At 43.7% G+C, this 26,379-nt stretch overlaps 1 protein-coding gene across 1 annotated transcript in view; it reads right to left on the bottom strand.

The window, feature by feature from the left end:
* PKHD1 (PKHD1 ciliary IPT domain containing fibrocystin/polyductin) overlaps positions 1-26,379 on the bottom strand; it is a gene marked incomplete at both ends in the record, with an annotated part of 251,755 nt that overhangs the window by 190,431 nt on the left and 34,945 nt on the right. Inside the window, 7 exons of the mRNA XM_080615087.1 lie at positions 5,986-6,199; positions 13,900-14,043; positions 14,212-15,825; positions 18,430-18,497; positions 19,867-20,062; positions 24,492-24,627; positions 25,222-25,352. Coding sequence (XP_080471213.1) covers positions 5,986-6,199; positions 13,900-14,043; positions 14,212-15,825; positions 18,430-18,497; positions 19,867-20,062; positions 24,492-24,627; positions 25,222-25,352 — 2,503 coding nt within the window. The remainder of the gene's footprint in view (positions 1-5,985; positions 6,200-13,899; positions 14,044-14,211; positions 15,826-18,429; positions 18,498-19,866; positions 20,063-24,491; positions 24,628-25,221; positions 25,353-26,379) is intronic.

A 26,379-nucleotide genomic window follows, 5' to 3' on the forward strand; every position in this document is an offset into this window, starting at 1 on the left:
TCCATGTCACCGACAAAGATGTTGAACAAGACCAGTCTGAGCACCAATCCCTGAGGGACACCACTCGTTACTGGTCTCCAGCCAGACCTCAAGCCATTGACCACAACTCTTTGCCAGTTCTGGAGCCATTCAGCCAGTTCTTTATCCACCAAGGGCTTCACCCATCAAATTGATGTCTCTCCAATTTAGAGACAAGGATGTCGTGTGGGACAGTGTCGAGCGCTTTACACAAGTCCAGGTAGATGACGTCAACTGCTCTACCCCTGTCCACCAGTTCCCTAGCCCCATCATAGAAGGCCACCAAATTGGTCAGGCAGGATTTCCCCTTAGTGAAGCCATGCTGGCTGTCACCAACCACCTCCTTGTTTTTCATGTGCCTTAGCATGCCTTCCAGGAGAATGTGCTCCAAGATTTTGCCAGGCACAGAGGTGAGACTGACTCATCTGTAATTCCCTGGGTCATCCATTTTCCCCTTCTTGAAAATGGGGGTTATATTTCCCTTTTTCCAGTCATCGGGAACTTCACCCGACTGCCATGATTTTTCAAATATGATGGCCAGTGGCTTAGCAACTTCATTCATCAGCTCCTTCAGGACCCACAGATGGATTTTATCAGGTCCCATGGACTTGTGTACGTTCAGGTTCTTAAGATGGTTTCGAACCAGATCCTCTCCTACAGTGGGCCTAGGGTCTTCATTCTCACAGTCCCTGAGTCTGCTTTCCAAATGACATCAACTGCTCTACCTCTGTACATCAGTTCCGTAGCCCCGTCATGGAAGGCCACCAAAATGGTCAGGCAGGATTTCCCCTTAGTGAAGCCATGCTGGCTGTCACCAAGCACCTTGTTGTGCTGTCTGGCCTACAGTTTGCTGGCAAACAACAGATCAGGGCAGAATTCTCCCTTCCTCTCCACTGACAGGAAAATAATTACTTTCTGCCTAACACAGATTTTCTCAAAACTGACAAGAACTTGATAATTCTTAAGATTTTCATCCATTGTGGAGCCCAGGTCAAACTAAAAAACTTGTGTAAAGGATATGACAGGCTGAAAGGTAAATGCTGTATCTGTGTGTATATATATATAAAACTGCATGTAAATATATATATATTTAGTAACAAAAGTTTAGGGGTTCTTTGGTATCACAGTATCACAGTATCACAGTATGTTAGAGATTGGAAGGGACCTCAAAAGATCATCTAGTCCAATCCCCCTGCCAGAGCAGGAACACCTAGATAAGGTTACACAGGAATGTGTCCAGGCGGGTTTTGAATGTCTCCAGAGAAGGAGACTCCACAACCTCCCTGGGCAGCCTGTTCCAGTGTTCTTGTCACCCTCACTGAGAAGAAGTTTCTTCTCAAGTTTAAGTGGAACCTCTTGTGTTCCAGTTTATACCCATTACCCCTTGTCTTATCATTGTTTGCCATTGAGAAGAGCCTGGCTCCATCCTCATGACACTCCCCCTTTATATATTTATATACACTAATAAGGTCAGCCCGCAGTCTCCTCTTCTCCAAACTATAGAGACCCAGCTCCCTCAGCCTTTCCTCATAAGGGAGATGCTCCACTCCCTTAATCATCTTTGTCGCCCTGCGCTGGACTCTCTCCAGCAGGTCCCTGTCCTTCTTGAACTGAGGGGCTCAGAACTGGACACAATATTCCAGATGCAGTCTCACCAGGGCAGAGTAGAGGGGAAGGAGGACCTCTCTCGACCTACTGACCACCCCCCTTCTAATACACCCCAGGATGCCATTGGCCTTCTTGGCCACAAGGGCACAGTGTTGGCTCATGGTCATCCTGCCGTCCACTAGGACCCCCAGGTCCCTCTCCCCTATACTACTCTCTAACAGGTCGTTCCCCAACCTATACTGGAACCTGGGGTTGTTCCTGCCCAGATGCAGGACTCTACACTTTCCCTTGTTATATTTCATCAAGTTTCTCCCTGCCCAACTCTCCAGCATGTCCAGGTCCCACTGGATGGCAGCACAGCCTTCTGGCGTGTCAGCTACTCCTCCCAGCTTAGTGTCATCAGCAAACTTGCTGACAGTACACTCAATTCCCTCATCTAAATCATTGATGAATATATTAAATAATACTGGTCCCAATACTGACCCTTGAGGCACTCCACTAGATACAGGCCTCCAACTGGACTCCGCCCCATAGACTACAACTCTCTGGCTTCTGTCCTTCAGCCAGTTTGCAGTCCATCTCACTACCTGATCATCCAGGCCACACTTCCTCAATTTAGCTATGAGGATGCTGTGGGAGACTGTGTCAAATGCTTTGCTGAAGTCAAGGTAGACCACATCCACCGCTCTGCCATCATCCATCCACAATGTTATTTCCTCATAAAAGGCTAGGAGGTTGGTCAAGCATGACTTCCCCTTGGTAAAGCCATGTTGACTGCCCCTCATAACCCTCTTATCCTTGACATGCCTTAAGATGGCATCAAGGATAAGGTGTTCCATCACTTTCCCAGGGATGGAGGTGAGGCTGACCGGTCTATAGTTACCCGGGTCCTCCTTCTTGCCCTTTTTGAAGACTGGAGTGACATTTGCTTTCCTCCAGTCCTCAGGCACCTCTCCTGTTTCCCAAGACTTGGTAAAGATGATGGAGAGTGGTCTAGCAATGACTTCCTCCAGTTCCCTCAGCACCCGCGGGTGCATCCCATCTGGACCCATGGATTTATGGATGTCCAGATTGCTCAACTGGTCCCTAACCCATTCCTCATGGACTAAGGCAAACTGCTCCAGTGACCTGACTTCATCTGAGGTCTCAGGAGTACAGGGTTCTTCAGGACTGCCTCCGGCAGAGTAGACTGAGACAAAGAAGGCATTCAATAACTCTGCCATCTCAGTATCTTCTGTCACCAGGGCACCCATCCCATTCACCAGTGGGCCAACCTTGCCTCTGGTGTTAGTTTTATCAGCTATGTATTTGAAAAAGCTCTTTCTGCTGTCCTTGACCCCTCTGGCCAGATTTAATTCTAAGGAGGCCTTAGCCATCCTAGCTGCCTTCCTACATCCCCTAGCAGCAGCCTTATATTCCTCCCGAGTGGCCAGCCCCTCCTTCCATGACCTATAAACTCTGCTCTTCCACTTGAGCATACCCAGCAGTTCCTTATTCAGCCACGCAGGTCTCCTGGCCCTCTTCCTTGACTTCCTACGTGTCGGGATGCTCTGCTCTGGAGCTCGGAATAAGCAATTCTTGAATGTCAACCAACTATCTTGGGCCCCTTTACCTTCAAGCAGCCTTGCCCATGGGACTTCCCCTAGCAATTGCTTGAAAAGGCCAAAGTTTGCCCTGCTGAAGTCCAGGGTTGCAATTCTACTTGCTATTGTACTGGTCCTACCACACAAGATCCTGAATTCCACCATCTCGTGGTCGCTGCAACCAAGGCAGCCCTCAACCTTTACTGCTTCGACCAGACCCTCCTTGTTAGTGAGGATGAGATCCAGCAGCGCTCCTCTCCTGGTTGGCTGATCCACCATTTGCATGAGGAAGTTATCATCCATACACTGGAGGAACCTCCTGGACTGTGGCTGGGTTGCTGTGTAGTCCTTCCAGCAAACATCAGGGAAATTAAAATCCCCCACGACGACCACGTCCTGTGACTGTGAGGCCGCTCTCAGCTGCTTGTAGAAGGCCTCGTCAACTTCCTCACCCTGATCTGGTGGCCTGTAACAGACGCCCACAACAGTATCACCCCTGCCAGCCTGCCCCTTAATTCTCACCCACAGACTCTCAACTCGCTCGTCCTCTGTCCCTGGACAGAACTCAGTACATTGCAGCTGCTCTCGCACATAAAGAGCAACCCCACCACCCCGCCTGGCTGGCCTGTCTTTCCTGAAAAGGACATAGCCCTCCATGAGTATATTCCAGTCATGCGAGCTGTCCCACCATGTCTCTGTAATTGCCACCAGATCATAATCTCCTGACTTAACACAGGTCTCCAACTCCTCTTGCTTATTTCCCATGCTGCACGCATTGGTGTATAGGCATTTCAAGGAGGGAGCTGAGCTCACCGATTCCACCCTAGGATTATAGGAGGCCTCCCAGTCTTCATCAATCCTAGAGTGCTGCCCCACTGGGGCAAGCCCAGTTACAACCCCATCCCCCTTCGAATCTAGTTTAAAGCTCTCCAAATGAGCCCTGCTAATTCATGCCCCAGCATCCTTTTGCCTCTGTGAGTTAAACCTTTCCCACGTGCCATCATCCGGACTGGAGCCTTATAAAACCAGCTATTATCAAAGAACCCAAAGCCCTGCCTAAAGCACCAGTCTCATAGCCAATTGTTTACGGACTGAATTTTCCCATTCAATCCCACATCATCACCGGAAGATGGAAGAAGTGAGGAGAAGATCACTTGAGCCCCAGACTCTTTCACCATCCGCCCCAAGGCCCTGTAGTCTTTCTTCATCCCCCTCAGACTGCGGGAAGCAGCTTCCCCCCCACCTGTCTGGAAGACCAGTAGCGGGTAGTAGTCTGTCGGGTGCACCAGGCTGGGGAGCACCTTGGTGATATCCCTGATCCGGGCTCCAGGCAGACTACACACTTCCCTTTGATGAGGGTCAACTCTGCATTTCGGGCCCTCTGTTCCTCTCAGAAGGGAATCGCCTACGACAATGACTTTTCTTTCTTTCTTGTCAGAGGCAGCCTTGAGGTGCGAAGTCGACCGCCTTTTCCTATGTGACCTTATAGTCTGGCCTTGCACCACATCCTCACTTACCTCTCCATCAAGATCCAGGGCCTCAAACCTATTACGGAGGGGCACCTGGGGAAGCAGGGCAGGAAGGGAGGAAGGTTGCCCACGGTTCCGAACTGGAACTCGCTTCCAGCCCTCATCGTCTTTTTGGTCCCTTACCTCTGCACGACAGCTACAGGGCAGTGGCTGTCTCGGGTCATCCCCCTCTGTCTGAGAGGACAGGGGGTCCATCCCCTTTTGGGGGGTATCTCCCTGGAACCGTTCCTGCTGGGTTTTTTTGTTGGTTTTTTTTTTTTTTTAACAAGTTAAAAAAATTGTGCTATTCGTGTCTTGCTGTCTTTGTTCAGTATATGCTAATTGTTTTTCTTCCCTCAACACAGAGTATCAAGAACTACTTCCGGTTACTCACAACACCAGCTGTGACATAAGGATCAGCGAGGGATGAGGACTAAGTCTCCGCAACTCAATTGAAATACCCAGAATGCAACATCATGCACCAGCCAGGAATGGCTTTACCATGTACGGCAAATCATGGGCAAAGCATTACAGAGATATTCTAATTCTTGTTTAGTATTCTTTCAAAAGTTTTGTTCATCTATTTATTCCTTAATTCAGACCTCAATCTGAATCTTGGAAGTAAATGCAGGTATATATCCTCACCACTCTATTAAAGGAAACAGTACCAATTTATATTCCTGGGCAACTTGACCTTGGATTTGCAAAGCCTAAGCCTTGAATAAGTAAGTGCCTGAGCACCCTTGCTGAGTAAATATATCGCACAGCCTGCTGAATTTTCTCAGTGACTTTTTGCTCATGAAAATGCTTGGAGAGAAGAAGGGGGGATGTGGGAAAGGAGGAAAAAAGAAAAAACCCGAACCAACAAAAACTTCTGCTTTTCATAATGCCTAATCTTTTTCCCCATTGGCATCCACCAGATGTTGCTTTGGATCGGAAGATAAATATTAAAACCTAAGAAGGAACAAAGCAGGCTGTTTACAAGATGGGTTTTCTGATGTCTCTCGAACACTTTAAAAAGAAGAAAGGGAAGGAGGGGGGAGGACTAGAGATGCTTTGATAGACAAAAAGAATTAATTTCACAACCCAGCGGAGCTCTCTAGTGGTCTCAAGGCTAAATTGCTCTATTGACATCAACGTAAGGATCAGAAATCTGTTTGTTCAGTCCATCATTTGGCAGAGACCAATTCTGCAAAAGGTTGAATGCCATCCTGGGGATGTTATTCATGGATGGGCCCACTCAGCTGTTGGAGAGACACAGCACTAACCTGACAAAGAGTCCAGCAAAATACCTCTGGGGTGGGTTGACATCCTTCTGGTGCCGCTGAGGTGGGCTGTCCTCACAAACATACAGGTAAGACACAGATTCTCTCTGGTGATAGGAACCCACTGTGACTTGGACATCACATTCAATAAAAGTGACTCTGTCTTCTTGGCAGTTGACAGAAGAATGTGTCAGGCCACAGAGAACAGCCAAAGAAGCTGCAAAGACAGGAGAGAAAGAAAATAACCCAAAGCAGCCTACACACCACTGATATTAAGCATATTTTAGCAGTGACAGTTGTCATTGTAGATTCCTGATGTGCATGTTCCAACCCTTCTTTTGATGCATTGTTTCTGGGGATGAGTAGATGTCCATGCAACTCCTTCAACCTTTTGCTTAGTCTGAACAAGCATATAACCTCCCTTGTGCACTAAGCATCAGGATGGTCCTTGGCATCAAATTGTTCTGTCCAGGAGGAGATGACATCAGTGACAAAGTATGAGCATGGACATTTCTTCTAGGGAAGATAGACCATGGTTTACAGATCAGGCATAAGGCACACATCTTTTACAAGGGAGATGTGACAACATATATGGCAACTTTGAAATACAAAAAAAGGCTTTGTGAAAACATTGCTACATCTTGGAGGGCTTCTGGAGCAGTTGTGTGAAATGGGATCTCCCCACCTTGCTTTGTACCTGAGTGTGACTAGGGAGTTAGTTCAACTTTGATTCCATGGATGTGGTAGGAAGTATAATGGGAGCAGCTGCTTTGCTTTGAGGTGTATTTAAGGAGCAAGTGGTGTGAAGAGAAATGAGGTTTTCTTATTCAGAACTCAGACAAAAAAAATATATATGAACTGTCACCGAAGTTCAGCTCAGTTGAAATGTTTGGTTTTAATAATTTAAAACAGGAATCCTTTAAGCATTAAACCATGCCAGAGATCAAAACTGCTCTCAAAACCCTGAGCATGTAAAGACTTTTGGAGAATTTTCATTAATCCTGAACTAATAAAATAGTTGTATTGAATTCCTGGAAAGCTCTGTGGACAGTATTACAGTTTGCACTGTAGTATCCAACAGTGTCCCTCAAGTATCATAAATCAAACCAACAGGAATTTATCAAGAAAAGATTTTTTTTTGTTAGCCTTTTTTGGTTTTAGTTTTTCAAAAGGTACCTTGTTTGTTGGGAAAGTGTCATTGTCAATGAATGTCTTAGTTCCTAAGCAATGGAACTAAGAAAATGGTTTTTGAAATGGTAAAAATATGAAAATGCTATATTTTCTACATTAAAAGATGTAGTACTTTCTTGCTAAAAATTATTAATTCATATAGGGTATTTCTGAAAAGTTTATAACTTTAATGTTTAAGGTGGTTTTTTTAAATGTTAAAACCTATCATTTCATCTGCTCTGAACTTCAGAGAGAAAGTTCACAATTTTTCTGTATTTTTCTTCTTTGGATTTAGAATAAGGAAAAGGTTACCACATCCTCACAAATTTTGCAGTACGCTTAATCCCTCTCCTTCCCCAAATCCAGTGACAATTCTATTGCTCAGGATCCATTCAAACACAGCCAGACACAATCCCTGTCCTGATGATCAACATAAAAACATGAAAGACAGAAGACAGAGAAGCCTAAAGGAATGATGGCACCATGCCTATATTTTGCTTTTATTGTCCAGAAATTATGTCTAGAGCCACTTCAGGTATTCTACTGTTCCCACAGCTTCTTCCTTGAGGATAGGCTGCCATTCCAAGGACATTTTAAGTGGTGCTAGATATCTGTGTTTTGGAAATGCTTATCATCTAAGAGGACTAAATAGTACAAATAACTTGCTTTTGCAACAGCTGCAGCAGAACCAAATCATTACATGATTCTCCAAAAGAGAGGGGCATGTATGCTTGCTTTTCTTGAGAACTTCTCAAAACTAGTAAAGATGAAGGATATCCAAGCAGCAATGGCACTGCCCTTTCTTTTCTCCATAAACCCACAACTTTCCTGCAGACAGAAGTTGTAATAGAGTATAACAGCTCCTTCTGTTTTACTTTTCTATTCTACTAGTGATATGAAAGGCTGTAATAAGCTCAGATGTTGTAATGAAGAATAAGAAGCTACCTTAGATGAATAACCAACTAGAGCAATACTACCACAAATGGAAAGGAATAGAATATTTTCAGTTGGAAGGGATCTACCATAACCATCTAGTCCAACCACTTCAGGGTTGACCAAAAGTTAAGCCATACTTTTAAGGGCACTGGCCAAACACCTTTAACAGTGACAGGCTTAAGGCATTGACCACCTTTCTAGGAAGCCTGTTCCAGTGTTTGACCACCCTCTGAAGGTGAGTGGTCAAAGGAAGATTAAATTCACATTCCATAGTTTAAGAAAAAACAGCAGGTTGCTATAAGCTAACTAAAAGAGGCTTTGGTTTTCTTTCTGGTCTTGAAAAGAACATGTCATTGTTTTCCTGCGTAGAGAAACGGCTAAGCCCTATTTTAAGATGAATGTTAGAAACTGATCCCAGAATCTCAAGACATAAATATTTTCCTTGATATCTTGCTGCTGTCACAGAACTTGCCTGGCTAATGTAGGTCACCAGAAACTATTTCCAGCACAGCTCTTAGAGATCAGCAAAAGAATAGCCTGTCTCTTTGGATACTTCTGGAGCATCACATGGAAATCAGGTGTTTCTAATGTGGTCCAGTGCCCTCATTTTAATGTTACCATGTCTTTAGAAACATGAGGCCTTGTATCCTGCCAACTGCTGAAATAATTTTTAACTCAAACCAGGCAAACAAAGGTACTAATTATAAAATCTAAGCCAAAAACATGGTTACAAAGGGTTGTAGAGAGATAGGTAGAAGTAAAATCCAAGAAAACCCTGCTTAATCTATACACCTATATGCCTATATACATGTAGATGATTTTCAGAATCAAACCTAGGACTGCTTTTGCTCTCTCAGGGGGAAGGAAGGAGGGGTCTCATCTCCACACTCTACAGGTCCTGTCCATCTGATGGAGATACCACTCTTCAAGGAGACATGCAGTTCTCAACCCTTCTTTGGGGATCTCTGAGGTCCTGCTATTGACTGTTCCCAGATTTAATATTTTTCTCAGGTTGGGGGAAGCCTTGGCTTTTCATCCCACTTCTTCTCACCATTAAGTGCAAGTATTATTGGTGCTATTATCTTCTGCCACAACAGCAACAAAAAATGCCAACTGAAGATTGCTACACACTCAGTATGTTCTAAGAGGATATTCTATGCGTTCTAGGACACAATTCTTCTTCCTGCTTAATTGGTTAGTGTTCAAGCCCCAGAATAAAGCTTTTTTATGTTTTACATTCTCTATAAAGATAAAACCTGCTAATCAAGTGTAATACAACCCCATCATTGAGATGAATGCATTCATCCCATTACGGCTTCTCTTTTGAGATCAGACACAACGGCAGCCAATTCTCTGCATGTTGGCAGGCAATTCTCTGCATGTTGGCAGGCAATTCTCTGCATGTTGGCAATGGATTAGGGACCGAGTGCCCCCAACCTTGTCTTTGAGGGATAGTCCGTTTTAAGCCAGGATCCTGGGCTGTTCAGCAGAAGGGCTTTTTTCTGGGTCACTGTTTAATAACAACTGCTCGACATGTGATGAGGCTAAAACCTACAGGAGTTACAAGGGCAGCTGCAGACTGATTGAACAACTGCCCAAGGAGTCCTCATGCCAAATCACACATCCCCAGTCATCCACCGCTCACAAAATGTACTAGAGAACATAAACTCAACATGTGCTTAGCAGGGAAGACAAAGGTTAAAAAAGAAAAGGTGGATGGAGAGAGGAAAAAGGAGACCTGCTAAGGTCATCAAGTCCAACCTCTGCCTAAGAAGAATTGCTCCCTAGGAAACATTCATTTTGCACAGCCAAGTTTCAGAAGTCCCAAGAGATGACTTTGCTTCTATTTCAGCACCTGATAGATCTCACTGTCAGAACATGCCTGCCATGTAATCAATATGCTTTTTTTTATTATTATTTTTCTCTCTTTCTTAATTTTATTTCTGGATTTAAAAGAGAGAAGGGACCATTTGGATCCTTTGGCTTGATCTCCACAACAGGCCCTGGCTTCTATTGACGTCTCAATTGCAACATCCTCTTCATTTCTTCTTCATTTACTTGTACAAATCACCCTACTTACCTGACTATAGTTCCGCTTGGTCCTAGCCCAGTGCTTCTCCTTGGTACATCTGCACTGCTGCAACCAAAATTCATGCCTCTCTTTTCTCTAGCCCCATGCAAAGAGCTCCATCAAGCCATGTCTCTCTTCCTTTTAAACTTCCTTGAGCTTCGTTTCATTTCTGGCTTTTAATCTAAACCCTCTTCCCTAAACATCCAGTTTTACCAATGCAATCTGGTCCATTCCAGGACTCACTAACAAAGATCCCAGGAGCTGTTACATCAGGACCCTAAAGCTAAACATGTTATTCCAAGCACTTCAGTGAAACCAGACAAATCAGTCTCAGCTTTTTCCCTGATGGATTTTCTTATCAGTTCACCCCTTTTTAAAGGTGCCTTATTTACCCTCACCCCAATATCAAACAGATAATGTCAGATACTGGCTTACTGTGAAAATTCATATATAGTACCTACCCTAATATTACCTATTAGGTACATTCAGTTATTTTCTCACCTGCCTTAAGCTTCCTGCCAGTCTCCCCACCTTTCACAGGAGCACAATTCAATCCCACAGACTTTAACCACGTGCTCTGTAAATGTAACCTGAGCTGAACAGAACCTATAGCTGTATTTGCATTCATCAACAGCACTGTGACATGAGTAAGAAAGCAAGAACAAGACAACAGGAGAGCTCTCAGGATCAATCCAGTATCTCTTTAATAGACCTTTAAAGACTTGTGGGTGTGTTTGAGGTATTTTTTTGTTTGGCTTTGTTTTCCTTGCCAGGAGTGCAGTTTTGTTAACCACTTAATTTTGTTAATTTTCCTCAGATTTAAAGGTAAAACTCAAATTTACTTCTGTTGTGAGATTTGATTTTCCTACATCTTCCAGCAGACAAGTGTTTATTAAAGAGTCTAGGCTTGCATTCCTATTCCTTTAGCTCTAGACTGAGCATGTTCCAGTACTCAGTGTGCCCAGCTCTTGTCAATGATCAAACCAGAACTTTGCTGCAACACTCATTCCTAAGGAAGACCCTGTAGGGGAGGCTTATGGATGAATCCTGCTGAGATCAACACACACCTTGTGTCTTAGAAAACTGCCTTTTAAAAGGGAAAGAAGTCACATTTCCCACATGCAGAGCCTTGCCCTACTGATTTGATCACGAGTAAGCTAGATGGACCGGCTGGGGTTTCCCACAGGAACATTTTAATCAGGTCAGACACAACATGACCTAGCACTGGAATGAAACCCCAGGGCAGTAAGCTGCCACCTGACATCATGCACTGCTGGAGGGGAGGTGTTTCTGCTTCACCAGCGTACTGTAACAGAAGAAACACAGCTTAAACTCTTCACTTCTCATCATCTGGTCCATGAGCAGCAGTGGAAAATGTTAGATAAGCATCCAACCTAGGCTCACCAGCCTCTGCACCAAAGGGGCCCTGAGGCACCATAGACCCATCCCTCTATCCATCTCCTTCACAGCTCGTGGTCCTGCATCCCCAAACTCTTCGCCACCTCTCCCTTGTGGATGAGGCTGTGAAACGAAGGTCTGAGCACTGAATGTGTGAATGCCATGTGGCAAACTTCCCCAGGCAAGCAGCAGCATGTAGACCATGAGGTGAGACTGGATTAACTGCCCTTAATCAGTCCACTCATGCCCTGACAGGTGGGGAGTGTAATCCCTTAAATATTAGGAGGAGCTCTACCTGGAAAGCATCTTGCTCTATACGCAGATTAACCACCACCACGTCTAGATGTGCACAGGCTGAATACAACTGTCCTAGGGAGCACAAATTGCCTGGCAAGCACTCACAGATTTAAGCTGCCTGCAAAGGAATTTAATGCAAGAAAAATAGCATTTTCTTGTAAAAACTTCATTGACAAAAATACATTTTTGCAACTTGACTGATGAGATTTTCAAGGCTGCACACTGCAAAAAGCACAGCAGGGGAGAAACAGGTTGTCTTGTAACTGGCCTCAAAGCCATAGCGCCTGTGTGGCTTTGGTTGATGACCCTTTGCATCGTCTCTCCCGAAACATAGCCAGCAAAGCAGACAACAATCAGCATTCGCTTGCTGACATCTAGTGTCGGTAATAAGCATTGTGGTCCTGCCTCTGAAATGGCTTTCCCCAGGCTCCCTCTGCCGCCTACCACGCAGTGAATTTTGAACACAGTTACTAATGTTTCACAGTTTCAATCAGTTTGATGATTACATTTTATTCTGCTATTCTTCCTACAATAACCAGACTTCTCCTTTTTGTGCTCTGGGTTTTTCCAGCACTCCAGCACCATGTGTGTTTTCTTGCTTAAGAAAATAACACAGTTTTGTAGACTGTGCCTGGATATTGTTTAGAACAAGGAAAATTGAGCCTTTACAACCTCTTCGTGCCTCCTTTTGAGTGCTTGTGGTTGGATTTAAAAACCCCCTCCATTTCTCATTTTCTCAGCACTCCTTAGGGCTGAGGAAAGGAACCATTAAGAATGATAAGAGCAAATTCAGAGTTTTGGTATAACTGAGACTGAAAAGGACCCCTGGATGCCTCTTGTCCCAATCCTTGCTCAAAATTTCATGTTGGCCTGCTTTTTCAGTAACTATCTAGTCAACTTCTATTTGGAGAACAGAGATTCCATACACCTTTGAGCAAAACCCTGGCAATTTACCATCACTGTTACCTTTCTTCCAGGTCCACAAAGAATAAGAGCCCATGGAAGTTTGGTGACTTGAAAGATGGAACTCTGGATGGCCACAGAACAGCAAAGATTTCTGTAGAGATCAGGATGTTCTCCTAGCACCAGAGCTAGGAAGTGCTAAAGTGTTATGCTAGCAAGTGCTGGAATGCTGCAGCACTAAGGTAGGTACTTTAATGCTTAGAGTTTGGAGAGGAGCGTATGTCTCAGGGTGAGATTTAAAAGTCTTAAATCCTGCTTTTTGCAGATCTTAGGAGTCTAATTCTGTGCTGCCAGTAGGAGAGAGAGGAAACACAACTTGTTCCAGGAAATTCCCATTTCAAAGAGTTTCCTCCAAAATCAAGGCAGGGTTATCTCTCTCTTTGGGAAAGCTGGAGATCATTACAACATACCCTTGCTGCCTTTCTCCATTTAAGGAGAATGCATCCACTCTGGAGAGGGATGATCCCATCTTCCCACTCAAAGAAATTAAATCCTCATTCCAGCTGCCCAAAGGTATGAACTTGGTCATAGTACATAATATTTCACCCTCACAGTCATTCGCCCTTTTCCTCCCACCTCATTACCCCCTGAAGCTGTCCCACCATGCAGCCAAAACACAAATGTATGGGGCCACAGAATAAAAGGCCTTTAAGGGAGCTCAGCTCACTAAGACAGTCATGATGGCCAAGGGGTTCTTGTGTACACAAGCTTACAGCACTCATTCACGTTTTATGTGAGACTGTTTTCCTGTGAAATAGCTGCCACAAGGACCTGCTGACATTGTGCACATCTCATCCACAACCACAAAACATGTGTGGCCATAGGCACATGGTGGATCTAGTCCGGAGCCCATGGCTATTGACATAAAACCTCCCCCTGACAGCAGCTGCCTTTGGACTGAGCTCAAAAACCTGAAGCCAATGTTATGTTGGTTCTTCTGCTTTCTCCAGGGCTGCTGCTGCTTTTTATTCCAGTTGGATGAGATATACTGGGACTAACATACACACACATGCACCTTCGGGTCAAAATAGAGCTTTAGGCAACATTTCTAACAAAATACCAGGTTTTGTGTCTTAGCTGACCTTGTAGGCGTGGGGCAAGGCAGGTCAGGTCAGTCATCGTTGTGTTGCCCAGCAATTCACAGTTGGTGCCACAGACTGTGACCAAAGTCTTCCCTGGGGAAAACCCAATTCCACGCAGGTAAATTGCTCCTCCATTCAAACCACCTTGGAAAAGAACAGAAAACGGGAATTAAGACACGGCCTGATAGCCAGCTGTCAACAAGGGTATTCTTTTTAATTCATCATTTTTGTGTTCATGCAAAAAAACCCCACTCGCTGCAGTCCCTCACAGTGCACCCCATAGAGAAGCTGCAACAAGCCTTCATGACTTACCCCAGTTGTGATGCACAGCTGTCACCATCAGCTCAGAGGTGAATGTCAGGTTGGAGGAAGCCCAGCCCCTGGGGACATCCAGGCCCAACACACTGTAATGGCCAACAGGGAGCAGAGGAGCTGAGCACTGCAAAGTAGAGCTAGTGATGGTGACACCGCTACAAGCAAAGTCTCCAACAAATACATAGATGGTGTCCATCTCTGTGACCCGTGATACTCTCATCGTTAAAAGGAGACCAGTTGCAGCAAGTGAAAGCAAAGCTGGGGTAAAATCCTCATTGTAACTTATTCTTCCGAGGTAAAAGGTGATGCCATCTACTTTTAGAGTCAAAGACCTATTCCCATTACCTGGAGGCACTGTACACTGGATAGCTGCACAGGTGACACTGAGAATGAGGCAAGGGTGATGATCAATGAGAACAGAAGTCATTCTCTTTCCTTTCAGTGCCAAGCCTACTAAGGTGAGCAGGCCTCCACCATTGGTACTGAAGTTTTGTGGATAAAACCGGTGCACTTGGGGCAGGAGGGTAAGAACAGGGGCTGCCTTTCTGAAGCAAACTTGCCCGCTTTTCCTGTTGAATATGGAAATGTTGTGCTCCCCTGGGGAAATGCAGTCCATCTGGCACTTAATGCTGGTCTTATTCCAGAAAGTTACCTTGCAGACAGCCTGGTTATTCACGTGTACCATGGGCCTATCATTTGGCCATGCCAACCTCTGTCCTTTGATTGCCACATATGTGAACTTCCCATCAGTTTCCCAAGTCACTGAATCTACAAGAGGGGTCCACTGCTCATGAAGATGGAATGTGCAGTCTCCAAGGCAGACACTGCTGATGCCATTGACAATTGCAGTGACATTAAGAGCCCAGGATGCTCCAGACAGCCACTGATAATGGAAAGGATGGGCCCCTGGAAGGACAATACAACTAATGGCATTATCGTCAGAGTTCTGGACCTCACAGGAATAATTACTCTGCAGACTGACCTGTACCAAATTCCTCCTGGATTTTAAAGCAATACCAGATATAGTGAGTAACGTCCCACCACAGATTGATCCTTGTGATGGGAATATGGAGGTTATCCGTGGAGTTATTTTAAGGGTCTGCAGCCTTGCTGTTACATGAGCATATCCCAGCTGCCTCTGCATAACCTGGACAGGGAAAATCCCAGGTTCCAGGCTGTTCAGAGGCAAAGAGCACTGATAAAACATTGCAGAATCATTGCCATGTTGAAATTCAAGTTCACATTCAGTATGTCCAAGCTTAGCAACAGATCCGGTGATGTTTATCCCTTGGATGCTCAACAGCAGACTGCTTTCTGTGATTTCCATTTTAACAAAGGTAATCAGAGGAGTCAAAGCTCTTTGGTAAGTAAAGGTGGTGGTGCTTTTTGCAAAAAGAACATGTTGAATTGACCTATTGCTGATGACTACGTTTACTCTGACAGAGATTTCTTGTGAATCTTCATTAGATAAATTAGCAGCTGAGGGGGTCAGGCACCAAATTGTATCTTCTGTCAAGTAAGTAACCTTACAGGTTTTCCTGTTCATTGAAACAGAAACCAGGGCAGGATTTTGGCTAAAGCCCACCCCAGAGATTGTGAGCAGTGTTCCACCTAGGAGTAAAACAAAATAAGGAAGGACTTTATATGAAGGAAAGGAATTAAGTTATGTGAACAATCACAAACCATGATAAAACTGATAAGCACAGCAGACAGTCTTAGCTAAGCTGAACAGAAGAAAATAAGTTCTTTTTTTGGAACAAGACAGCTAGAGATAACAGCAATCATATCAGGATAATCCTACGTGGACAGGAGGCTAAGGTATTAGATAGCCAGGGACCTTCATGGCAGTAAATGACATTAGAAAGCCACCACAAAACTGGAGGAAGCTGCTGTGAGAAGACCCATGAGAGCACACAGAGACTGAACTCTTCAGGGAACAGGAGGGTCTGCACAGGCACATGGGGAGATGCCAGGTGTGGTTTGGTCCTGCAGCATGCATGGAAGCAGGATATGGTATGACTACTTTGAAACAAAAAGTCAAACCCACAGACCTTCCTTCAATCTTCAGTTCTGCCTGGCTGCTCAGGCAGAGCGCCAGATTTGCCATGCACTGATGTTCACTTGCCCTTGAGGAGTTCACTGACCAGAAAAACTGACGCATTGATCAATACATCCAGCTTCAAACCCTCCCTTACTAATATGCTCCCAGTCTACACCATTTAAAATGGGTAAAACAGGAAAAAGAAGAGAAAAGCAGTTCCCCTTCCACTATCAAAGGCGACTCCGACCAGAGCTCTCAATGCATGAGCTGGAGGAACATGTCTGCTTTCCCCTGTGGTTATCTGTGTGTTTTTATTTCCTGGGTGTCTATTTAAGGCCATAGAAGGTGACAGCAAAAGGGTAGTGCAAATTGATAGGATAGTTCATACGGAAAAGCAATTCAGAGTTAGACACAAAGGTACAGCCTCTAAATGAGGCTATTCTTGTGTCTAGTGTTGGAAGCTGGAAAAGAAATATTATCATACACTGCTCCACTCATATACTCTTCCTAAGTCATTCTGTATTTGAGTCACTCTTGGGAGACAGGCTATATTTGGTCTGATCCAGCACAGTTGTTTTACAACATGTCATTGTAATCCCTCTCCATGTTGGCAGGAGAAGGAGCCTTGGGAGCCTCTGCTACCACCCTTGCCACTGAGAGTAGGTGCTAATTATCTGAAATAAGCATGAAACCCAACGTCTGAATTTACATAGCTGCAACACAGCTGTATCTGCATTGCCTCACAGGGTGCTGAGAATAAGGGCAGCATCAAAGAAGCAGCAGCCTGGATTTTAGGTAACAATAATAAAAATATAAACCCTCCAGCATTCCCAGCCTAATCCCACACTTCCAATCCCAGAGCCCAGCTGAAGCCTCTCTCCATTTTCCTTTAGTCTGCAGTACTAGTACTCCCAGGGCCCTGTCTTGCTTCAACCTCTTTATCCATTAAACACATGCCCTTCCTTTTCCCATGATCTGCCTGAAAAATAAGTTGGTTTATAATGGGGTTCCTTTTGAGTGAGCTCCAATCCTTGATCCAGTTGGCCACACAAGTGTCATAGAAAACAAAAGACCGGAGATAATGGAGGGGGGAGGACTGGTGATTTTTCCAGTGATGAGATTCTCTGTCAACTTAAGCCATTCATAAAACTACAGCTAAAGTTTTAATTGGTTCTTATTTAAGCTTCAGTTTACCCTTAAATATGAAAACAAGGGTGTAATAATTTTTTTTTTTGCCTTTTTTTACTATAGCTTAATCTTCAAAACTGACAGGCTTTGCTTTCCAAGCTCTATCCCCACTCTCATCTTTCAAGGTTTGGGGACTTCACAAAGTATTGAAGCAATCATGTAACACAAAGTCCCTGAGTTTCTGTATCTTTAAGTATGTTGTGAGCCTAGGAGAACAATCTGTGGAGGACCTGAAGTTGCATCACAAGAATCCCTCTGTCTCTTATAAAAGCATTTCGAAGGGCTCATGTAAAAATTATTACATTTTGAGGGGATTCAACTGTCCCCCACTCCCAGCAAAATGACAAAATAAATTAACTACACCAAATATGATTTTTTCGATTTAAAGTTAAACTTTCTTTTTCATTCAGTAATATCTGTCTCTGAAACACAATTTATTTCCAATGTTTAAAAGCTTGGAATGGGACTAATAAATACTTCATTTTTTATTAAGGTTAACATTGAAAAATTACTTTTGTTTCTTTTCAACTTAACAAAAAGGAGTATCTCCTTTGGGATCACTTGAAATTATTGTTTGTTTCAAACCACACTTGTACCCTGCTTGCCACCTAACTTTCAGATAGAAAGCCTTGAAAGATGGAGGTGTAATGACTGAAAGAAACAACACAGATGAGTCAGATGTGGGCACACTTTGTTTTCCCAATGGGAGCATGCAAGGATACACGAGCAAACACTTGAGGATGTGAAATTGAAAGCACAGAGAGCCCTGAGCCAGCCAATCAGATTGAGGGATGCTCACTACAATCCCACATTTCCAGACTGCTGCTGTCTGCCAGTTGATGTCTGCATAATAAAGGGTCACAGATTTAAAACACCCTCATTTAAGCTGATGTGAAATGGGATGCCCTTTTCATTCCTGCAGGAAAACTGTGCCCTTGATCCCTTTAACCTCCATAAGTAGCTGCAGATGTACCGACGCTGTTTACCCAGAAAGGAGCCACAACACGGCTCTATGCTGAAGATCTCTGACAAGTACTGGATTAACGGCTCAACCCTGGAAAACACAAGCAACATAGAAAGGGGGGTTGGAGGTTTAAGGGGTTTTCTATATATGTTTCTCTCCTGCTGCAGTACTCTTCTTTCTTATAACTCCTTCTAGGTTGGAAGGCCAGACACCCAGTTGGCACATACTCTTTGTTCAATGCCACAGTGACAAGACCACACCACAAACCAAATCTGCGCATATGATTTGAGCCACATGTACTGCAAACACCTTCTTATCAAGTGGCAACCTGCTGGTCAAATTTAGTTCATGAGATGCATCTGAATTGCTCATCAAAGGAGGAAAGAATGAGGGAGCATTTTGCCATACAGATCCCACTGTAGCTATGCCCACAGAAAGAAGATTCAAGTGCATGGAAATCCCAGCTGCCTTCTCTCCTTACATTCTCCAACTATACCTGAAGCGCACACAGATAAAGGGGTAGCTCCAGTTCTCTCCCACCTACATCTGTTCATCCTCATCACCCCCCTTCCTTTCAAAAAAGACGAGTTAGAGAAGCAGACCTTCCCAAGCCTGCAATCCATTCCACCAGAGATCAGAGTTGTCTCCTAATATGACCCATCTCCCTCCACTTTCTGTCCCTGGAGACAAAGTAATGGTGCTGCTAACAGATCAGTTATCAGTATCAGATGGAACCCCTGCGTGTCGTTCCACTGACCATAGGTGTTCTCCTTCCAAAGTTCATTAATGAAACAAGCAGCTTAGGGTGGTTTGTGAGCAATAAAAGCAGCTGCCTTCTTCTCACTACCATTGCTTCAGGATCATTCCTAGCAGCTGCCATGGATGAGCGCTGCATGGCTGAGAAGCAAAACTGTGTTGCTTGTGAATGTATTGTTGCATCCCACTTTCAGGTCAGTTTTCTCCCAAATTTTAGTTCATTTATACATTTATCTAGGCTTGATGTGTCACCTTAAAAGATAGAAATAGCTTCATTTAAAAATTCTCCAAACAAAGCATTTTCTTGTTTTTCAAACTAGCTTTTGTTTTTCTCAGGAAGTGTTTCTTTTCTTCTGCTGTTTTCCTACAGCAGAATTTATCTGCATTTGACCTGAATCTGTGAATACCTTTGATTGCCTGAATATTCATTTTTCATCAAATCAACTGTTTTTTCTAAAATGTTTCTCTCCTGCCTCTTACTGATCCAAGGGGAGTTAATTGACTCGCATTAGCAGTTTGCTGACTTGGGGTCCACAGATCAATAAATGCCTTGATAATTATTCATAATTTTATACCACACTGCAGATTTCACTTTTAGGTATAGAACTTGTGAAAACTCTTACCTTCTTTTTCAGATTAACCCTGAAATACCAAACAGAAGGTAGAATGAAATGTATATCTTAAAGTGCACATGTTCACATACCCGTTTGAAGAGACAGCAACACCATCGATGGTAACGGAAACATTGTACCATCCTGCAGCCAAGGCTGGAAGCATCACATTAATGCTATGATCTGTCTGTGCCTGGATCTGTGGCCATGAGTCCCCAATTTGAACCTTGATATCTGAATCTCGATAGCTGGCAAACTGGGATATTCCAATCTGAAGCTCCTGACCCCCTACAAACAGAAGAATGGATAAAACCACCTCAGTGTTGCTGGTAGCATGCACAACCATTGCACAAGGAAGAACATGGAGTTCCATCATGTTAGAACAGGTCCAGTCACATCCATCAGCCCAAAACAAAAAATTGAAGAGCACAGTGATTCTGCATCCTACTCAACCCCTCCATGATAAGGTCACAAGCCACAAGTGAGACTTTAGTGCAGCGAACTTGGTTATGATCACCTATAGACACCCTCAGGGTAAGGTCCATGCCCCCTTACCATAAATGTCTACCATATAAATATCTGCAGCCGATAAAAGCCAAATCCAGTTTTCTAAGCCTCACATAAACAGAAATTGAGGAGTTCTGGGATTTTCCTTAATCCCTGACAAATTATCCAGACCATTTTTCAGCACTAAGGAGCTAGTTAACAGGAACCTCTCATAGCTACATGAAAATTTCCTTGGCTATGTAAAGTCAGATGCCTACATATGTCCTGCTGTGGTTTAACACCAGCAATCAACTAAGCCCCACACAGCTGCTCACTCACTCTCTGGTGGGGCTGGGGATAGAATTAAGGGTAAAAGTGAGAAAACACGTGGATTAAGAATAAAGGCAGTTTAACAGGTAAAGCAAAAGCTGTGTACACAACCAGAACAAACCAAGGAATTAATTCATTCTCCATCACAAGCAGGTATTCAGCCATCTCCAGGAAAACAGGGCTCCATCACATGTAATGGTTACTTGGGAAGACAAAATGATATCATTCTGAACACCCCTCCCCTTCTTTTTCCTTCCTCTTCCCCCAGCTTTATGTGCTGAGCATAACATCATATCGCGTGGGATATCCCTTGAGTCAGTTGGGATCAGCAGCACTGGCTGTGTCCTTTCCTGGTTCCTTGTGAATCCTCAGCCTACTCACTGGTGGGATGGTGTGAGGAACAGAAAAGGTCTTGGCTCTGTGTAAGCGCTGCTCAGCAATAGAGTGAAAACATAGAATCATAGAATAGTTAGGGTTGGAAAGGACCTTAAGGTCATCTAGTTCCAACCCCCCTGCCATGGGTATCCCTGTGTTATCAGGGGTTTAGGTTTGTCTCCAGCACAAACCCAAAACATAGCCCCATACCAGCTACTATGCAGGAAATTGAATCTATCCCAGACAAAACCATCACAGGAACAAAGCACCATTTTTTCAGGAAACACGGTGCTCTCCCCCATTTAAGCCCTGTGTGAGGCAAATTATAGTCAGATGATAAAGAATACTTCCTTCTCTTTCTGCATAATACAGTAATAGAAAATGACAAGAGCAGCACAGAAGAGAATTTCATAACCTAAATTCCTCCAGAAATAACTTAAAAATTAGGGTCGTATGAATCAGTCCAGGTAAAGACATTTTCACTGAGATAGCTCTATCTGTAGTCAATGAAGAGAAGCAGAGTCTTTATGGCATGAATCATCTTATTGTAAGGAAGGCATATAAAAGAGCTGTGGTGAATCCCACCACAGAACTGTCTATTTCTCTTCACTGTGTATGCAAGATATCTAAACAAGTACAGAAACGTCTTTAAGATGTTAATCTCGTCCTCCTGTCTCCCCTGAAGGGTGTGGGTTCAATTGCACAGAAGCAGGAATAAACAGGATGAGAAGGGGTCTTGAAGTCGAACTTCCTGCTGTCATAGACTACTGTGTTACATAAATCCCTTTCCTAAATTAATCAAACTAAAGGTGTTAATATTTCCTTACCATCTCCTGAACTGGCCAGCCTGAAACACTTGTCTACTCACAGAGTTCTCCAGAACAGCTTTATTTTTTCCTATTCTTCTTCTTCATTGAGCACATGGCACTGTTACCCCAACCACAAGAGAAGGTAATCATAGAATCACAGAATGGTTTGTGTTAGAAAAGACCTTAAAACCACTTCTTCCAACCCCCCCTGCCACGGGCCGGGACACCTTCCACTAGACCAGGTTGCTCCAAGCCCCATCCAACCTGGCCTTGAACACTGCCAGGGATGGGGCAGCCACAGCTTCTCTGGGCAACCTGTGCCAGGGCCTCAGCACCCTCACAGGGAAGAACTTCTTCCTAACATGTAATCTCAATCTCCCCTCTTTCAGTTTAAAGCCATTCCCCCTTGCCCCTTGCACTACTTGCTCTTATAAGAAGTCTGGAGCAGCTCATCTGCTTTACTTTCTCACCTTGTCTTAATCAAAATTAACATTTATAGGTTAATGCATCTTTACTAGAGATTTAGATCTGGGTAGCAATTTTGTCTCCCAAGCAGACACCTGGGTCACTTGGCTTTAGCACCACTCCCCAGCAGGCACTATTACCATTCAGCTCCACAGTCTCAGCTCTGGAGATGTCTTTGCTTCCCATGAAGCAGGAGAGTCCGCACAACGCTCTCCTCATCTAACAGCTCCCCTGAGCAGGTCTTGAGGCCAGTACTTTTCAATTCTGCATGTGCAGAGTCAAATAAAGTTTGAAAGCCTGCAAAGTTGAATATGTTAATAGCATGAACTCTTTGGACTCTTGGTCAATTGTCAGCTTAATCCTAGATGCCTGGAAGGCATCGGTGTAATTTATTTATTCTTTTTATTATATAGGAGGAAAATTATATTAAAAGACGAAGCCATGGAGGTTCTGAATAAGAGATTGAACTCAGCCACACCACCACTCACAAGACACTATAACATTAAGGAATTCCTTGCACCTGGGCTGCCTGCGGCTAGAAAAATCTCCCCTTGGTTCTATGATATCTGAATAATATTTAGGTGATAAAGGGCATTTTCTCTTATTTATGCATTCTGGAGTAATAGAAAATGACAAGGGCATTTGAGGAAAGGAATAGAAATGTCAGGCATGCAGCAAGAAGCTTATTTTGTCACTGGCAGTCACTAACTCCTTGCATCCCCATGAAGTCCAGCCAAACTGTTGAGCAAGGGGGAGCTTTGTTAAGGTGTGCACTGGAGAGGCTGTAGAAAGGGAGGGGGATGAACCAAGCAAACAGTCAGATTATTGCATCCTTGGAGGAATGGGAACGGAGTGAATAGGAAAGCAGGAATATTTTCAGCTTCCTTTTATCTTCCTTCTCTTTCAGAAATCAGGAATCTGGTGTCTGGTTGTGTCCTGGGTTCAGCAGTAGCAGTCATTTTTTTCTCCTTAGTAGCTGGTGCAGTGCTGTGGTTTTGATTTTCAGCCTCGGAACAGCACTGATAACACCGATGGATTTAGTTGCTGGTCAGAATGTTTAGTCTGACCAAGGACTTTCTGAGTCTCCTGCTCTGCCAGGGAGGAAGGGAAGCCAGGAGGAAGCAGAGACAGGACACCTGACCCAAACTAGCCAAAGAGGTATTCCATACCACAGCATGTCATGCCCAGGATGTAGAACTGAGGGCAGTTACCCAGAAGGGCTAGATCACTGCTCGGTCGGGCTGGGTATTGGTCAGCGGGTGGTGAGCAGTTGTATTCTCTTCACTTGTTATTTCCCTTATCATTATTATTATTGGTGATAGCAATAGTGGTTTGTGTTATACCTTAGTTACTGGACTGTTCTTATCTCAACCCATGGGAGTTACATTCTTTCGATTCTCCTCCCAATCCGTCCGGGAGCAGGGAGGGGAGAAAGGGGGGGAGCGAGCAAGCGAGCTGCGTGGCTATGCTTAAACCACGACAGGTTGCCACACAGAAATGTAGTAAACTTTCTTCCTCAAAGGCTTGTTTGTAAGTGGACACCACTCATCATTAATGCCTTCTACTCCCAATGCCAAAACATTGTGAGGAAAAAAATAAAAATAAAAGAGAAATGATAAAAGAAGAGCCAAAGCTAACCTCAATTAGAAACTTTAAAAAAACAGGAATGATACATGCTTCATGAAATCTACTTGTGATTTTGCCCCCACAAAATCCGTGAAATATAAACTCTATGATTCTATATTCTAAACTAATGGATCACATGGCCCAAGGGCAAACTGGAAGAGTTTGTCTTGGAAATGGGAACTAGCAAGGTGCTGCCTCGCTTCTGATTTCAGCAACCCAAAATGCACAAGATGCATTTCAAGATCAACTCCTTTGGATTCTGAAGGACATTCTCTTGTCATGGCTGAACCTGTTACCGAGAATGAATAGGTGAATAATTTCAGAGCAGAATTAGAGAAACATGACACAAAAGAAGCACTATACCACACCTGGCATCCTGTGGGCATCATCCATCCTGGCCTATAACAAGCAACTCATTAGCTTATGTATGCTACAGTAAAACCAATGTAAAACAACGATGACTGATCGGGACTAGCCCAAAACATGGGGAGTTAAGAGAAAAACAACTAAAACCAGTGTTGGATCACCTAATTTCATAGACCTAAATTCCTCTCTGCTCCACCACCATCAGCAATATAGTAACACTTCTACACATGATGCCCACTACACGTCTGCAGCCTTTTCACCTGCTATGCCACTTGTGTTTCTGCTCAATGATACAACAGCTGGGTTTAAGGAAGGATCATATTGGAACAAGTTGGTTACTGTTATAGACTGGTACCCAGAAATCAGTGTCACACGAACTGTAGTGTCTTCTGTCCCCTAGAAACAGAAATGAAGAAAATGTCAGAGATAAGAATACACAAATAAAAAAAAAAAAAAAAAAGAAATTATTCCCTATATTCCTGCATCTCCCATGAGTCAGACAGATGGCTCTGATGAAATTTGAATATACCCCTGATTCTATTTAAATGTGTATAGCTACATTGTCTGTAAAGGGACATCTATGAAGAGTTAGAAACCTTAAAACAATCTCAGACTATGCAGATTTTCATTTGCTATATCCATATTAGTAAATTAAACAGTGATAAGTTGCAGGCATAGACAGCTATCCTTATGCTTAAACTATTAACACAGTCCTGGGTATAAATTTGCCAAGTAGCAAAGAGCACTGCTGGTAACAATCCCTAGGCATGTATTTTGCATTACATGCAGATTATGTTCAAATGAGGTCTGCACGTAAAGTAGAAGATTTGGAGCTGAAGTAGCTTCAAAAATGTGAGCAAGAGCAATTGTACCAGGCATGTTTAACCTACTACTATTGCTGTTTCCTCTTCCCCTAACATAGCTCAGGCCTGGAAAACATAGAAAGGGTGACAGGCTGTTGACTGTTCCCCAGAAAATGTAGTTTCTTACCTGAGAGGGAACTGTACATTCAATCCTTGTTGAATTCCTGTTATTCTCCAGAATAGGGCAGGGCTGAGATCCAAACAACACCAAGTTTACCCCTTCCAGATTGGACCCACTGAGAGCCACTCTCAGTCCTCCTACAAAACCAATTATTCTGTTACATTCAAGATGTAGAATGATATTTTTATACACAAAGGACTCTTTATTAACAGGTCACTACAAAAGGCAGTTGTCTCTCAGTTGATATGATGATCTGCTTCCACCTTGCTGTGTCTAACTTCCTCTCTTTCACCAGAGATCCTTCTGCCTATTATTTGAATTGTCCACAATACAGGAGGACTGGGTTTGTTTCTCGGTGTATTTTTTAATGACATACTCATTTAAGCTGGTAAGACCTGGCCTGCAACCTCACCCTTCAAAAGATCTCCAGCCCAAGAATAAAGTAAGGAAGGAAGAAGCACTAAGAATGGCAAATGAGCTTAACACAGCAGGTGCTTTCACAGTTCAAATAGCTGCCAAGCACCCTGCTGTCAAAAAGGCCTGTGGCATGTGTCTTAGGAAGCTCAGGTTAGAAAGGGGACTTGGCAGGGCTTGAGACTTAGCAGAGTTGTGAGGAAAGTCACAGAGGGCTTGATTCTATGAAGCACTAAGCAACCTCAGCTCTTCTTTGTGCAAGTCGGAGCTGAGCCTCTTCAATCACATGCGGGATCATACTCAACCCAAGTCAGACTTGTGCTTGATCTTTCTGCAGCACCCAACTCAATGCAAACAGTCAAGGTGCCCGTCTGCTTTTCCAAGTGACTGGAAGATTCAGAAGCATTTCAAAGAGAAATAGGAAAGAGAACAGGAATGGACATTAATAGCAATTCTAACCTGGACTTCTCTTTGATGCGGTTCAAAAGCAAATAAAAAAATAATTATATTTTCTTGACACTTCCAGCTCTTTGCTTTAGTTATCAGTATTGCAGAGTTTTAGGGCTACAGCTAGAGAGATGGACTGCTTAGACAGGAACTTTATCAATGCAGTGTTTATATGTATGTGTTATTATGGCTATATTACAAACCAACTGAGTTTTTATGATGTTTTTCATGTGATATAAGAAAAGCTTTTATGGTAAAGGCATTATACATTGATGGCAACCTCTTTTCCTCAATTTTTCATCA

Source organism: Psittacula echo, assembly GCF_963264785.1.
Source record: "Psittacula echo genome assembly, chromosome: 4".
Lineage (NCBI taxonomy): Eukaryota > Metazoa > Chordata > Aves > Psittaciformes > Psittacidae > Psittacula > Psittacula echo.